The sequence below is a fragment of the Pogona vitticeps genome, chromosome 11 (assembly GCF_051106095.1).
Source record: "Pogona vitticeps strain Pit_001003342236 chromosome 11, PviZW2.1, whole genome shotgun sequence".
NCBI classification, from domain to species: Eukaryota; Metazoa; Chordata; class Lepidosauria; order Squamata; family Agamidae; genus Pogona; species Pogona vitticeps.
This window is the reverse complement of record NC_135793.1, coordinates 1766500-1784090: the sequence shown is the minus strand read 5'-3', so window position 1 is coordinate 1784090 and position 17591 is coordinate 1766500. Positions and strand designations below refer to the sequence as shown.

Here is a 17591-nt window from a genome sequence, read left to right as displayed (position 1 = left end):
TTCTAGATCTCCAGAGAAATATATGAATCCCTTAGGAGTGATTCTGTGTCCAGTACCCCTTCTCCAGAACTTAATAGGACCGCCAATGCTCAAACCAACAAGACATCAGAGTAATGTCTTCTTAAGGATCTGCCTTACAACGCTTTCACCCCTGCAACTCAACTCAACTCTATTGCTCACCGCTGACATGGCCATTGCTTGAGAAAGACGAGGGCTAGAAAAGGGTCCTTGATCTGTTCTTCACAAGTCCTGCTTGGTGCATGGTTTTGCAATGGGTAGCCAATAAAGTAGGACAAGAGTCTTGAGCAGAAGGGCAGAAAAGTCCCTATTACTTTTATAATGTGTCTGAGAGAGAACTGGCATTCCGGTACAGGGTATAACAGTCCTGATGACTCCTTTCTTTTGTTCTCCAAGGCAGGGTGACTGCCGTCAGAGGCTGTTTAGTTCCATTCAAAAGATGCCTTATGTTGAACATCCTCTTTTCCAGGAAGGTAGAAAGTTCTCGCAGAACTTCAGAAGTCAAACTGACTGTACACTTGCATTTCAACAAAGCCGAGGTGCACATAATTGTTGGCCACTTAAGTCTTATTTTGACTATTATATTCTGTAATTTTTATCTTGTCCGGTGTCACCATCTTGATTTTTTTTTTAGATCTGTTGTCCTTTCATATCATATTTATTTGTTTTATATTTCTGGACTGGATGGGATTTGGATCTTTTGTTAATTTTATTGCTGGAAATCACCCGGAATGAATGAACGAACAAACAATAGTGGGCTGAGAAAAGATGAGAACTGACGACATGACTTACCTTGCTGGGAAACCTGTTTACCCAGGGATGTCAGCCTTCTGCCAGGTTTTCCCACTGGCCCACTTTCTGGGTCTCCAGCAAGCAAGCAAGCAGGGCCGCCTTTGGTGCCTGGCTCCCCTAGTCTGTCCTTAGCTCCACTGTTCTCCAAAGGCCAACACTGTGATGTAGCGGGATGACCACGCTGGGGTTGGAAAACCCACCCCTTCCGTCCTCTCTCAGCCTCAGTCATCTCACAAGCCTTGAGTAAGGCTCCTTGAAGGACAGGCATAGTAATAACAAACATGAACAAAATAAATTCTTAAGTCAGCTGGAGTCAAGGCTAATGCTGGCACCATTCAGCAGGGGCTCAGGAGTCAGGGGAGGAGATGAACCGCCTCCTTGAATAAGCAGGTTCCTCCCCATTGCTCTGGCCAATGTAAATTGATCCAAAGCAAGGAGATGCCTCAGGCAGGACCATTTCATAAGTCTGGAAGCAAACACAAAGAACGAGGAGTCCAAGTCCTACGGGGGGGGGGAAGGACGTTCCCCCCACAAATTCGTCTGCCGTTAGCTCCAATCATTGATTAGAAATAAGAGACAAGGGGCTAACTGAAATGCAGGGAGCTGCATGGATCTACTCTGGTTTCCAGTCACATACTGCACCCCATCACTGGTAAGCAACATCTCCCAAAACTGAGGAAGAAAGAATTAAGCAGTCAACAGTGGCCAGAGCTGGATTAAAAGATGCCGTTTTAGAGAATCCAACGAAGCAGTCCAAGAGAATTCTGTTATAGCTGCTATTACCATTCTCATAATTGGAGATTTTTATGCTATACAGGTGGGGCTATAACATGAAGGGTGCCCCTTCTAACCTTTCTCATTGGGTATTGTTAGAAATCGAAGCGCTGTAGCGCACTCTCGTTCCATTTCCATGACTGAATGCTGCAAAACACACACACACACAAAACAATGATGTTTGATCCAAGAATGATCACAAAGCTGTTTTCTCCAGGTGGACGAAGCGTGCTATTCAGCCTTTCAACTTCTGTTCAGAAAAATATTGGCTTTCTTCTTGGCACTGCTGAGGAAGCTGCTGCGATGAAGAATCATTTCAGTTAGAGACCCATTTCTATTCAAAAAGAAACAGATCATTTATTCCAGTAATATTTATTGACACATGACTTGGGATAAAAAAGGCTTCTGAAGGAACATTTTACCCTGTTTCCCTGAAAATAAGCCCTAGTAGGATTTTTCAGGATGCTTCTAATATAAGCCTGACCCAAAAAATAAGCCCTAGTGAAGTGAAACACTGCCCTCCATGCTTGGGCAGCAGCCAGAAGATGATGACATGGCTGTATTTGAATAAATGTAAATTGTTGTACATGGAAAAAAAATAAAACATGCCCTGAAAATAAGCCCTAATGCTTTTTTGGAGCAAAAATTAATATAAGACCCTGTCTTATTTTCGGGGAAACAGGGTATATACATCAGTTATATTGTGGAGGGATGTGTTTTTTTCATTTTTGGATACTGGTTATCTGTACTTCTCAAGCTGCACCCTGTTCCATGGAACCGAAATGAACACCCTGCATGTGATTTACAATCCAAATTTTGAACCTGGTGGTCAAAGCGGGTATTAAAAATAAAATTAAATGCAATTTCTGGTGCAAAAAAAATTATAGGGGGAATAAAAGGTCAAAGCAACTGCAGAAGAAACATAAATGGCTGACATGTTGATTCCTACAACATTTTTCCTGTTATTCAGGCAGACTTATTCTGTTTTGAAGGAATCTATTCAGAAATGGTACATCTATCTTATAGAGGCGTCGCATAACCAAGAAATTAAAGAAAGCGATGAGGTCTCCTCTTCCACGGAGACTGACATTAGCAGAACTGCTCTGGTTACTGCATATGTGAGGCTGTACATGGGTTGCAAGAGGGATGAGAGCTCATTTCTAGATATTCCTTTCTGTCAACTGCCAGCCAAGAAGGCAACCAGAATGATGATGGTCTCTGGCCACCCTGAGATAAAACCTGCCTTTACGCTCCACCAAGGAAGAGCCGCTTCTGACCTCACCGGGAATAGAAACCTACCAGGCCGGTTGAGTGACTTCCCAAAGTCATTGTAGAAGTACAGGGGGGTGATCTAGCAGGGCCTTCCCGAAATGCCCCCCCCCCGCCGATATCTGCCACTCTACTAATCCATAGCCAGCATGACTGCTGCCAACTGGGGTGGATGGGAGTTGTGGTCTATCCATTCCACTTTGAATGTGCGATGTTGGGAAACATCCTTCATCAAGGGAAGCAAACTCTGTTTGACAAATAGAAATCTTGATCGCTGCAAGAAAAAAACAAACATGAGAATGCCTACATCAATGCATCGCAGCCCACTTCCTGGAAAATAAGTCAGGTGACCTTCCACCGCTCACCGAAGTGCAAGCCACGAGCATTTTGAAAGACTTCTTGGCTGTGCAGAGTTCTGACTGAAAGCCTGTGCACTAAACCAAGGGAGATTTAGAGGCAGTGAGGGGGGCAAAGAGCACCAAAGACGCAGCACACCAAAAATTGGCCACCTCTCTTCTTCTTCTTCTTCTTTTTTTTTTTTTGCTTACACATGTCACGTTATACCAGCCAACGCTAGCACTGGCTATGGTGAAGGACATTTACAACAATGAATGGAGCTTCTAAAGGAGGAGCAACCAACCGATACAGAGCTTCAAGAGGTGTGCATGGCATTCGTAGTCTTCCTCAGCCATTTCAGCAGTGGATGACTGCATGAACGGAGCATCTCTCTTCCATTATAATGGACGAGGAAGCTTTAGAGGGAAGGGGCACACCTGGACACCCACCCAGAGATCTCTCAAGACAGGTGAGCGTTTGAGCTTAGCACTTTCACACTGTTGGAAGGGGGGGGGAACAAGCAAACACAGAGGGGTTGCTATTGATGTCATGCTTTCCCCTCTTTTTCTGAATGCTCACGATGACCGTGAGGGAAGGGAGCGCCAGAAAACTTTCTATCACACATTCTAGTTAAATTAAAAAGATACTTCATTTTCATCTCTCCACTAACTTCAAGGAAAAGACACATCCAGGTAGAGAACAAGCAAAGACAGATCCTAAATTAAAAGCAATTCCAACTATTACCACACATTAGCAAGGCAGACACAACAGGAAAGTTACTCATCCTCATGGTGCATTATCTGCTGAACAGTGTTTTTTTTTTTTTTTAATCAAGGTCAATTTCATAAACCCAACACACCAAATTTTCAAACAATTTTCTTCAGCAATACTTATTAACTGAATAGGGTTCAACTGACAGGTATTCCAAATTGTGCCCATCTATCTGAATGCATTCTGCACCTCAGTACGGAAGCCTGAATTATCGGCAAGACAATAAGACTCATAATGTTTATATTGAATTTTTGTTAGAATTTAATAGCATCATTTCCTTGTGTTTTTCTGGGAAGAACAAAAAATATAGATGGGCTGGCCTTTCTTATTTTGCCTTGAGAGATGCTCTGATCATTTTCAGACCCAGATCTTGTTTGTAATTTTCAGAGTTCTCATGGAAAGTATTATTATTATTTTTATAGGGACAACTGAGGGAATGTGTCATGGCAAAAGACTGGAGTTTGTTACCAAAGACCTGATGTCCATTATTCTGTATAAAAGGATAAAAATACTATCACATCCAACAGGTTTTTTAAAGAAGGTCAGCTTCCCTTCTCCTGTTAGTGCACACACTTGAGAAAACGGATGCTTGTTAAAAACATCTGTAATGTTGATGATGTATAAAAACATGTGTAGCCCACCAGCAGTGCTGAAAGGAAGGATAAACACTCCACTTCGTAGCAGAAACATTTCAACACCCTCCATATGATGGGATTTATGCCATTTTACAAGGAATTGTCAGGGCGAGGTGAAGGGGAAGTGTACATGGGCTCATCAACCTGCTCCCACCGATCTCAGTAACTATCAGAGATGCTCACGGACATTTATGTTGAATCCTTTGGTTACAGAAACGATGTTCCACGGAGGGAAAGAAGCCTTTTAACTAGGCCAGCAAAGTCTATATGGAACTGTTTATTTTGTTGAATGCAGCGGAAAACAGGGCCGGTGCAAAGTTGTTATTAAATTGCTGGAAAGGGAAGGAAACGGGATTCCATCTCAGCACGAGCAGTTCCCGCAGCCCTTCACACTATTTATGATTTCTTCCTGGAGTTTCTTCCTTTCTTCCTCCTTGGACAAGTGGTGGTTCCTCTCCTCCCACCGTTCACTGGTGTTTCTGTTCATCATCCGGCTGCTCTGCGTGTGCCACATCTCGTAGTAGAGGCTGCTGGGGCTGGTCAGGAGATCTAAATGCTTGCCACGCTCTGCCACTTTACCCTGTTTTAAAGAAACATGAAGCCGGTGATCAAAGAGCGTCGGCTCTTGGGAGATGGGAAGGCGCCTCGCCCGCGACCCAGAGAAGGAAGGGGGCAAGCATCGAGCCAGCAGACCCCCCCCCCACGGGTGGCGTTTCGGATTAAGGCAGCCCTGCATGCTGAAGGCGCTCCCGGGGAGAGGCCTGCGAGGCAGAGAAACACATGGCTGTACCCACTTGGCATAGGAAGGCAAGATCGATGTAAACCATTTACATACTCAAGACACAGCTTTTTAAAGCCTTCTCCTAGGCAACATAAACTCTGTACTGAGCTACCATCTACAGATGGCATGAGGTTATTCCAATGCACACATTTATTCCTCAAGTCCCCCGATCCCCGCAATTCTGCATCATTTATTCATGTTCTCACCTACCATTAGAGAGGGACGGGGCATTAAAGGTTGCACCTCTTCTTGACCAGTGGAAATATTATTTCAGCCCTGTTTCTGCTGCTGCCTTTGAATGTTGCACATAGTTCTGAGCTTCACTTTGCAGACAGACAGGCTAGACATTTCTTTATTCTTTTAGAAGATAAGCATGAAACACCAAGACTTTCTGGAGGCTGAATTCTGCATCCTCTCAAATCGATAGCAAACCAATGAAATAACGACAGGCAAACTCATGCAGTAAGTCCCAAGTCCAATTTCTTGCCAGCTGAGAGTAGACAAGACTAGGCAAGGTGGGGAGAGAGCTTGACTAAGTACAGGACAGCTTCCTGCTCTCTGTGTTTGGCCCTTCATCACAGTTAGATCTAGATGTACTCAACAAAGACAGGCTACCCAAGCAGAATCTGCCTCTGAACTTCCTGGGCAGGAAAAGAGCTAAAATACCTCCTTTCTGCTCCTACACGCTAGCATTAAAAACATGGGAGCGCAGATGAGTAAGATCAGCTAAAAACACATATTGCTTAGTGACAGTAGCAAGTGCCTTATAAAAAGGTGGACTTTTTGAAAAAGACCACAAAGCTAAGAGAAACCAAGTTGAAATCAAGATGACCTGGTCTGTCTGCTTTGCAACAGTAAGTTATAAGCCTTATAAACGATAAGAACAACAAAACAGAAATCAAATTGGTATGAAAGTCCTATGCAATCACTGTGTGAATACATAATTGGCAATACATGCACACTGTGTTTTTTTGCTGAAAGCCACAAATGACCAAGTCAAAGAACCGGATTTCTATTAACAGAAGGAAAAAAGAAGAGGTACTTCAAAGGCCTTTTAGAACTGCCATGATTTGTATTAAGGATTTGTTATCTTTTGGCACTACAACCGCCGAAGGTCACGATGACATCGGTAACACAATTCTGATTTTAATTTCTGATTTATAATTGAAGCTTGAAGTCTTGCAACATCTATTGGATCAGCACAGTGGTAAATCACCAAGGCTCCTTTCACATTATATGCATTTTCCTTCTGCTTTCAACAGCCTTTTTTTTTTTTAAATCAAGTTCATAGCAGGTCACTCCAATTTATATTGGGGAGGGGAAGAGATTTGAAAAAGACAGCATGCGATCTCTGTCCTCTGTCTGTTTTAAGAGAATAAAAAGCTACCCATCCAGAAAAAAAGCTAGCGATAAGATCACTGTCTACTCCTTTTTAAAAGGATCAACCATTTATATTCAGGCATTTTATTGCATGCTAAATTTAGTGTAAATATCTGTATATGGTGCAGGAAAGTTGCTGAATATACAACCCCAATGCCTGCACACCTCTCCCCTCCACCTCTCCATGCCACATCTTCCTCTTCTTCTAGCCCACCTTCATCTGACTGACTGGCCCAAGGCCCCCTGTAAGCAAGAAGGGCCCCAGAAAGCAACTTCCCATGGAAAATAAGTCCCTGACATTTTACGAGCTGGCTGGCAGTCAGACGTGTATCAAACAACCTCGTCGAGACCCTTGGGGGGGGGTCTTCCCTGAGTGAGGGCTCACCAAAGGAAGCCCCCTTGCGGGCCTCGGTGTCCCAGCTGTTCCATTACACTAATGAGCCAATTTAATAGGGCCTTTAAAAATATCCAGTAATTATCATTTCATACAACTCGTCCTTTCTATATCACACTGTTAGATTTGGTTCATGAAATAAAAACAGAAAGTATTGTTTTAAAAACCCAATGAAGATGGCTAGCAGGAACCTGTTACAGGAAGAACAGGCCAGCAGGAAGCTCATCCACCTTCCAATGTGCTTTCTGTTCGTGCTGTTAGTTGCCTTCCACTTGGGTAGAGAGGTAGGGTACAAAACAACATTTACGTAAATAAAACGTCCCAGAAAAGTTCAGAGAATTGTGTACGGAATGTACAGCACATACAGCGGAAACAGGAAAGGTCCACGGGGACGTGATCTTATTGTCTGATTTTTCCTTCTGCTGAAAAGCAAAATGACGTACGTACCTGAAAAGTGATGGGGTTACTGGCGCGGTAAAAAGCAGAACTAGAAACAAGTTGGAAAGCCAGCAAAATAAAAATGCGAGAGTCTAAGAAATGCATAACGCTCCAAAACCAGCACTAAGCCACCCAGTGAAACTAATTAATGGTAATCCACTTAAAAGGCCAGTACATCGCGTTCTCCTCTCTCCTCCCCAGGAGTACAGACGTATGTGCACAACCGCATAAATGATATACCCTCAGCAGACTCTGGCAAGGCTGATGAAGGAACTTCTCGCCTAAAAGCTGGTTCTTACCTGATGGAGGACAATTATTTCATCGGCATCCACCACGGTGGACAACCTGTGTGCAATGAAGATGGATGTTCTGTGTTTCACCATATCCCTCATGGCATTCAAGATGTTCTGTAAAACCAGAGGCACACATATAAGATAAGGCATTTGATGACTTTCAGGTGAAGGGAAGACACATCTCAAGACGGACAGCAAATGCAACAATTGGGATCGCTTGTAAAGAAGAGGTGTCAAAAGTCCCTGCTTCACAAACCAACATCTCTTTCCACCTTGGAACTTAATCAAGGAACACGGAGGAATTTCATAGCTGCATGCTGTACCTCCAAAAGTGAAACTTCACCATTTAAGTCACAAATATGATATTTGGTAAAGTCTAGCCTGGTCAGAGGGAACGTTGACAAAATCCATCTTCTGAATGGGACAGAAATGTCTGGATGTGCAGGAATTGGTTTTCACTTCATTTCTAACACCACACCTTTTAATAATGCCTATAAGGTATGTGCTTTTCTTTACATACAAATCTCCCTTTTTGAGTGCTTGGTGCAATTATTGCAAGAAAGGAGTCTTCTTCTTTTTAAACCGGCTGCTTTTAAAGTGTAAACATCCAGCTCCGTTTGACAACCTTGTAATAAATGTAGCAAAAGGAAAAGCAATGAGCTAGCAGAGCATTCGCTAGAACTTCAAACCGGCTTGCATGCGTGGCGTCCAGGGAGGTTCCTCCTAACAAGTACACCTTTATCTTATCACACTCCAGAGAGGAATGTGAGGCTCAGCCAACAGTCAACAGCCGGGCAAACCCATCCTAGAGGTAAAAAGATATGCCAGAAATCTGACACACCAAGCAATCGCTTCCGATACAGAGAAGAAGATTAGTTTAAGAACCCATTCCTGATGCTGAAATTTTTCTGCTAACCATTATAAAGTCTGATGGCAGTGGTTACAGTAATGTAATGATATCTGTGTCTCAACATCCAGATATTTTGCAGATTCATTTGTGAATATCAATTGATACCAGGCCAAAGGGTTAGGAACACCTGAGCCGACTCTCTGCAAAGATGACACCAGGAGTGGAAAGGTTCAGCAGTCCACATTATGCAGAAATAATTTACAGGACTGACCTGTATGAATGTTAAGTGGCTACCCACAGCTTCAGACTGAAAAGATTCCAGCTCTCGCTGTTAGGCAGACACAAAGGGTGCCAAGATACGCTGGGCAAAACAATATTCAGCGCTGGACCCTCGCTCTTTCTGCACCTAACACTGGGAAGGCCAGGAGTCTCAGTGACCGAACCAGTGGCCTCTGCTGGGAGCACCAAAGAGGGCCGAGGCTTCCTTGGGAGGAAGCAGGAGAAGCCCAGCAGCTCACTTACCTCTTCCGTAATGGAATCTAAAGAAGAAGTAGCTTCATCGTAGAGGATAATGGGAGGATTCTTTAGGATGGCCCTGGCGATCGCAATTCTCTGCTTTTCTCCTCCTATGAAATAAAATATGAAATGAATTTAGTGGCACTCTTCTCCTCTTGAATGCTACCATGAAATGGTGGTCATGGTGGTGGGGACCCTACAAACAACACTTGCACATTTTCTTTGCCCACCCAGTGAAATGATCTTTCACACACACACACACATACACACACACACTAGTGCTATCAAGCACTTGAGTTCCTCAGAAGATTAAGGAACGAAGCGTGGGGACAAAAAAAGAGCAAGATTAAACAAAGGGAGCCTCTGTCAAGTCTCAGATCATGACAAGCCCCTTATCACAGGTAAGCAACTTTTACAGGCCGTATCCAGATGTCTTCTGAGTGCAACGTGAAGCCCAAGCTGCATAGAATCTGAGCCCGCTGGTGGTCCAGACACTACTTGAAAGCAGCACAGATTGCAGAGCCTGGACCTTCACACATACATGGTACCATTTGTGGCCAATACTGTAAAATCAGTCCTGGAGGAAGCGGGCATCTATAGCATCGCAAGCTCTATTTCCCCGCCATCTGATAGCGTTCCATATCACGCCAGTTTGCCCAAGCCCCTTCAAACAGGATTATTACTATTAGTTAGACCATGCAAGCTTGTTTTAAGAAATTTAAATTCCATTTCACGTTTTGAAGGTGGCCCAAGTAATTAATGGTGATATATGCACCTGCCTTTCCAAGCTACATCCCCAAGGTTTGACAACGCTTCCGTTTAATGCCTTCATATTCTCGGTGATGTGCCCTCCTAACTAACACTGACTTGTTTTAGCAAACCACTTTAGGAGGATAATAATCTCATTTCACTTTGAGCCTTAAGTGGCTGCACTGAAGCTGAGCAATAAACAGAAATTGAACTATTCACCCAAGATGCGGTTCCTGTTTGCAGTCATTCCTTTCATAAAAAGCCTGGCCTGAAATGCTTCACATTTGCTATGGCCCATATTTGGAAGGGGGGAGGGAAATGCACAACAACACCCCTGCCCCCCCCCACTCCGTGGACCTTTCTTGGTTTCTTTACTACACTCACTACACAGTTCAGACATACCATCTCCATGAAAACTAAATTAAAATGGGAAGGTCTTGCCCTCATCAAGACATACAACGGCAATATGGAACAATGGGTGTATATCATATGATTCCAAGGGATTGGTTCCAAGCTGCTGCCGCCGCCCCCCCCGGCCAATGTCGGAAATTATGGGCATAGCAATCCCTATATATTTCAAGGTCTCTGGTTCCCTCCAGCAGTCAATTCTGGTAATACAGCTTGGAAAGGCACATTTCTGTTTTTTGTTTTTTTTTAAATTTAATATCTTCAGGCAGCAGGTAAGTGAAACTGCAAATACTGACACAGAGGTTCTGGTGTACCTCAAAAATATAGATCAAGGTCTTTGCTAATGTGATACTATACTTAGCTGCTGTACAAGAGCAGTACAAACTCTACACAAGTCATGTGTGACACATGCACCCATGCATTTTGCTACCTCTATGTACGAACACAGGAAAGGTGCCTTGCACTTGAATACCATTAGGTCTTAGGTGGCATTTCCCCCTGAGCCCTATCTTGGAGATACTGTAGCACTGTGTATGGAACATATTTGTTCAATATACGTATTTGTTGGCATAGTCTTGTTAGGATTTTGACAGGTTCAGTCTCTGTGTCTTGAAGTACTTCTATCAGTATTCAATCTACTCCGGTGATTTATTTCTTCCTAGTGCTTTCATAGAAGTTTTCGCTTCACTTTTTTACAACTGCAGGTGCTTCATCATAGGATTCCTCTTCAAGGAAGTCTGTCATAATTTTATCTCTTCTATATACTGTTTCCACCTTCTCCTTATTTTATCCTGGTTAGATAGTGTGCTTCTTGTTGGTCATTCAGCATTCCTAATCCAGGCTTAAAAGATCTTTAGATTTTCCTCTTTTGTTGTCCTTTGCCTAACGCCGAGGGAGGCCCGGAAAGAAAATACAAGAAATCGGGCCTTCTCGGCAGTGGCGCCTCGCCTCTGGAATAACCTTCCCCCTGACATTCGCGCGGCTCCCTCACTGGGTACTTTTAAAAAACAACTAAAAACTTTGATGTACCAGCAGGCCTTCCCGTTTATCAACTCCTGATCCCCCTTCCTTCTTCTCCCTTAGTTCTGTCCCATCTTGTCGTAACCTTTCCTTTGTATAATTATTTTAACTGTATTGTGGTTGTTTTATTGTTGTAAGCCGCCTAGAGTAATCTTAATTGATTAGATAGGCGGGATATAAATAAAATAAAATAAAATAAAAAAATAAAAATAAATATATGGTGGTCTCCCATCAAAATATGAATGGGGGCTGGCCCTGCTTAGCTCCTAGTCTGGGACTGGGGCAGGGTTGGGGATGCCTTGTAAAAATCTTGCTGGGTGTGGCTTCCCGGTATGTGCAGGTGTGCCTAAGAACGTTTGTACACAAGCATCTCCCTTTGTGACCTCACTGAGCTCTGGCCGAACAGAAGGCACAGCGTCCGTCTAATGGTGTGCCTGTCCCACAGTGGCCTGTAGTCCACACCATCTGCTCTTCTTCAAATAGGGTATCACACCATGGCGGCTGGAGAGGTAACAACAGTCAACGCTAACATGCATGCTTCCTCACCACACTTAAAACTTCAAGTGAAGGATCAGGAATGATACAAATAAACAAGAGCTTTAAAGCGCAAAGAGTGCTTTCCATACTGCAGCTCTTGAACAGTCCTTTAACTTGAAAAACCATCACCATTTCTCATTCTTCCCACGCTATAAAAAGGCAGCACTTTCTGAACGTTCGTAATTCCAGTTTTTCGTACTTCTGAACACAACAAAAACATGATGTCTGTACAAAAAAATGCACCCCCCTTCCATTTTTAAATCCTCATGGCTACTATTATGGAAAGTGATGAGCATGCAACTTCCATCAAAACTAGGACCAATCCCATAAAATAAAGAGGAGCAGGGCTATACTGGGTCTTTAAAAACAAAAAACAAAAAAAACACCAATATTTAAAAGGTCAGAAAGCAGATGTGAAACATGTCATTACATGGCTCCAATACAACCATTCTTTACCACCTTGCTTACAGCTGTATGAATGTTTATGTTGGCTACCCACGTTTGTTGCACAACCTAACATATCTTTTACTTCCATCAAAGTAAGCCAATTTGTTCCAGTTTTGCCCACAGTAAGTCAACAGTATAATTAACAGTGAAAATATTTAATTAACATATATAATCAGGTTTCAGATGGAAGTACTGGTTGATTACAGCATTAACTTTAGAAAGTAGAAGTCCAGAAATTAAACAGAACCTTTACTAAGGTAAATTGATGTGTAAGGTATATGTTATCTGAACCAGTGGTTCTTAACCTTGGGTTACTCAGGTGTTTTTGAACTGCAACTCCCAGAAACCCCAGCCAGCACAGCTGGTGGTGAAGGCTTCTGGGAGTTGCAGTCGAAAAACACCTGAGTAACCCAAGGTTAAGAACCATTGATCTGAACCATGAATAAGGGAATGGAAAAATCACCTTATTTGCATTTAACGTTATGCAAATTCTTGATTCAATGGGTCTGCCAACTGGATTCAGGCCTCAAGACACAAAGCAAAGAACATACACGTCCAGCAAACATTTGGCATTTTATTTATTTTTTATTTCTCTTCTGACTGTTTAGGTTTTATTGCTGGCCTGTCTCCTAACTTAATGTACTGATGCTGTTTAGGCTGATATATTTGCTTTTATTGTAATATCTGTGATTATATCGATTGGTGGTTTTTAAAAAAATTGTAAACTAACCAGAAGCATTTGGCCAGCTGTGTCATTTTCAAGTATTTTTTAAAAATACATACATAAATACATGTAGAAAGTTCTGATAAAACCTCAGAAACACAACAAATCATTCAGTGCAAAATTCATTGGTGTGAAATAAGGGTTGCAAAGCAGGAGACTAGGAAGACACATCCCCTCCAGTCCCTGCTCCTATCCCAGCAATTTCTCCATAGAAGCAAAACAAAGAAAAAACAACAACATACACACAAGGTCTTTTCTCCTACTTTCTTCTAAATAAACAAGTCAACCTGCTGAGCGATACGCACAAAATAAATTCGACCAATATTTCACAGTATCTGCTCACAAAAGACGGGAGTTTCTTTTCCTTTCCCAAGTAACATGTGTAGAATTTGGTTTTAAAAAATTTAATTTACCAAAAATGGGGGAAGGGGAGAAAAAGAAATCCACCCACCCACCCCTGCCCTAGTTTAGCATAAAACCTAAAGATGATGCATCAGATAAATTTACACACAAAGCCAAAAGGCTGGAGAAAAACAGGTTAAGCATTTTGCTCAGTTCAGCTCATCCATCGTCGCCTACCCTTGCCTCTTTCTTTCAAGACCACTTTTGCCATTAAACCTTCCACATTTAGACACAGCCAAGCAGCACATTACCAGGACCATAAAATCATTTCAACCTTTAAATGGCTTCATTTCCAACACAGCCTGCTCAACACAGGGATGTCTTTATTAGATAGAGGAAAGTTGTACATTTATCGCTACACCTTTACATTTGAATCAGATGCCTCATGAAAGGTCATCGTATACTATGCCTCAGACCCTATTTCACCCCCTCCAGCAGTCACTGATCACCCCCAGTCAATAACCAAGCTTTCTGGTAACTACCACTGCACACATCACATTTTTGCAAAGAGAAGCAACGAAAAGGCGCGACAGCTCTCTACTTCCAGTAATACAGTTCTCTCACCAGCTTGTTGATTAAGTGTCAGAATTTCAAGGCTGAATTGCTGGTTAGCCACTGAATATTAACTTCAACATTTTACCTTAACCACTAAGCAAGTCACATCACTAACAGTTGGGCTGAAGCATAAACTGTGCACCAAGCCTGAGGCGAGGCGGAAAGAATGTGAGCATGGAGACAAGTTGCACGCTCATTAACGTACCTGACAGCTTCAGACCTCGCTCACCCACTTGGGTGTTGTACCCATTGGGCATTCTAAGAATAGCATCGTGGATTCCTGCCAGTTTTGCCACTGCATAGATGTCTTCTGCAGAGGCGTTGACATTGCCATACGAAAGGTTGTAGAAGATGGTGTTATGGAACAGGACAGGATCCTAAGGGGGGAAAAAAGGAAAGCAGGACCACGGCCCAGTGAGCTCCTTCAGGGAACAGGGCTTTGAGCATATTTTAATGAGAGACCGCAGTGGCTGTAAGAATAATTTTACTCCATGCAAGCACAGGCAGGGTTGGGAAGAGAGCAGAAGACATGGTTTCTGTTATTTTGACACACGGAGATGATGACATCCCCTAAGAAGCAGCCTGCAAATCCTGCAAGGTCATCTAGGAGAGTCGTCATGTTCTTATCAAGGTGTTATTAAATTATCACAACAATATCAGCAACAAAAAGAAGAGCATTTGGGGCCACTTGGAAGGATAATGAATTAATTTCAATGTGGACACAGCTCAATTCTTCAGACACAACTCTTCTAACGCTATCCACCAAACTCTTTGCCAGACCGTATCCACAAAAGTTGCACTGAAATAAATTTGTTAGCCTTGAAGGCTCTATAATATTTTCCTGTTTTTATTTTCACTGTGGCTGAAGTAGGTACCTGCCTGAAAACTACTGAAGTGTCAGTTTTTAGGAACATGAATCCTAAATGTGTATTGAAAGTATCTCAAATACTGCTACTGTAATTCAAGGAGTTAACAACTACTACTAAATACAAAATATACAATATGGAAATACAAACAGAATGATTCGAATACACTGTAACAAAATAAGTTACAAACAATACATTAACAAATGGGAACAATGTATAGAAGAAAACTGATGAACTGGATGTGTGATCAAGCTGCTTCCCGGCAGGTGGCAAATACCCTTAAGCACCCTGGCCCGTGGGCTGCCCAAAGTGGAGTTCATCCTGGCAACAGTGACGAGCAGCCAAAGAAGATTTCGGCAGTTACACTGAGTTCAGAAAATTCACCTCGTTCAGAAAGCAGGCTGCTGACGGCAGCTTTCTGCAGGCAACGTACGTTTTCCTTCTCATAACTGAACAGCTTGCCTGGCAACCAATCTGCCTCCAGGTATAATTCAAAGTGGAGATGGTGACATAGAAAGCCTTACATGGATTACCTGAAGAACGGCTTTCCCCCCACACTGAATTTGCCCCAAATCTGAGATAGCTGAAAAATATGTTTGTCAGTGTCTCATAAACGTTGGAAATGTACATGGCAAAGATCTGACAAAGGAGCTGTTTGATGGGATCCACCATGCCACCCCAAGGTGGATATCCATTAAACGTTACAGATCTTTCTGGCAGACCTCTGACCCATTCAGCAGGTGTGTTTCATCAGTTGCTACCTTGGGGGAGGCTGTTCCCCCCCCCCCAACTGGCCCATTTTATTGGATCTTTCAAAAGCTATTCCTGTTTTATGCCCTGCTCTACATTCCCACAGAACTGGTTTCTTCCATATTTTACCCTATTTGTTCCTTATGGACTTGAGCTTCATTATTTGGAAAGGTGGGACATGAAGGAACGAGTCCCTGAATCATAAATATATTCTTGAGGTATTGCCTGCCTGCCTCTATGCCTGTGCATGTTTTGAGAGGACTCCTCTAGGTCCCACCTGCCTTCTGAGGCACAGTGGTTAGCTACAGTGGTTCCCAAACTTGGGTAACCCAGTTGTTCCTGGACTGAAACTCCCAGAAGCCTTCCCCACTCGCTGGGCTGGCCGGGATTTCTGGGAGTTGTAGTCTAAGAACATCTGAGGACCCAAGGCTGGGAACCGCTGCAATTGTGGGATTCCAGCTGTGAAGGACTCTTCCACAAGAGATTTGCTTGGGGACAGCCCTGGTCTTTCCACTACCAGCCGGAGACCTTTTGGTTTTCCACTGTTGACATCCACGTTATTTGAATGCTGCCTTTACAGAGTTCCTATTTCAGCTTAATGTAATATATTATTTCATGTAATTAAGATCGTATAGCACGCTAATCTCAAAATGGAATGGAAAGACTGGAAGATATGAGTCTAAAAGAATGCAATAAAACAGACCTGGCTCTAAATAGGACCTCTTATTGACATCCCGCCAATTGACAACTTGTTCCAATTCTCCTTTTCTCTGCAGCCCAGCCCTCGGCTCAGCCGCTCCACGACTCCACCACTGCTTTATTAACTCCACCCACTACAGCACTTGTGGCTGTTTGCAGATTCTTACAATACAGTACCCCATTTCCCAAAACGCGAGAAGCAGAGTACCTGAGGGACAACTCCTATGGCCTTCCTCAGGCTTTCCAGACTGACGTTTTGTATGTTCTGGCCCGAAACATAAATCTCCCCCTTCTGAGGTTCAAAGAAGCGGAACAATAATCTTACAATGGTGCTTTTCCTAAAAAACAAAACGAAACAAAAACACATACAAAATCAGAACCTGATTGATTTGGCTTGCCATTTAAAACACAAAAAACAAAACATGTTCATTAAAAAAAATTAAAAATAGTGAAATCAATCAATGATGCAGAATTTAGTACATCGGTTTACCCACCCTGACCCACTGCCTCCTACAATGGCCACTTTTCTTCCTGCCAGGACTTCGAAAGACACGCCACTGAGAACTTTCTGCCCCTCAAGGTATTCAAAATGCACGTTATCAAAGGCGATGGTAGCAGTCTGTGGTGTGATCTGCAGGGGCGGAGCCAGCTCTTTATCCTAATAAAAGAAAAGAGCTGGTTTACACACGGCCCAGAAGTTATTTCAAAGAGCTTAACAAGGTAAACAGTGGAGTCCAATTCAAAAGGTGGGAGAAGCAAAGACTGTCACCGGAAGAGGTTAGAAAAACTGGCCATTTCAGCTGTACAGGTTAACTCAATTTCCTCCCCCCGCCTCCTTTTCTAAAGGCTCAAGAATCCTCGGCTGTAATCCTTTGCATCCTAGCAAGTGTTTGGCCCAATAAATTCTGCATCATCAATTAAAAATGATCAAACAAGACAGCAATGGATAGTATAGTGCAAAGATCAGGAACACTGCTTTGCCATTTGCTAAAAAGTAATCTCAGAAATGAAATATTTAAGGTACTGCCTTAATTCCTTACATAAAGCATTCCCTTTACTTACTTACTTACTTACTTACTTACTTACTTACTTACTTACTTACTTACTTACTTACTTAGATCAATTCTTATGTGAAGTGGCATCACCACAAGGTGACCCCATTCATTCTACTATATTTGGTAACATT

At 42.8% G+C, this 17591-nt stretch overlaps 1 protein-coding gene across 1 annotated transcript in view; it reads right to left on the bottom strand.

Moving 5' to 3' along the window:
- Positions 1 to 3819: 3819 nt before the first annotated feature.
- Positions 3820 to 17591, bottom strand: part of ABCB7 (ATP binding cassette subfamily B member 7) — a 37928-nt gene continuing 24156 nt past the window's right edge. The window contains exons 11-16 of the mRNA XM_072981267.2: positions 16900 to 17063; positions 16614 to 16743; positions 14296 to 14467; positions 9254 to 9357; positions 7888 to 7995; positions 3820 to 5175 (exon numbers count right to left, since the gene is read on the bottom strand). Of these exons, the coding sequence (XP_072837368.2) occupies positions 4957 to 5175; positions 7888 to 7995; positions 9254 to 9357; positions 14296 to 14467; positions 16614 to 16743; positions 16900 to 17063 (897 nt within the window). The 3' untranslated portion in view covers positions 3820 to 4956. The remainder of the gene's footprint in view (positions 5176 to 7887; positions 7996 to 9253; positions 9358 to 14295; positions 14468 to 16613; positions 16744 to 16899; positions 17064 to 17591) is intronic.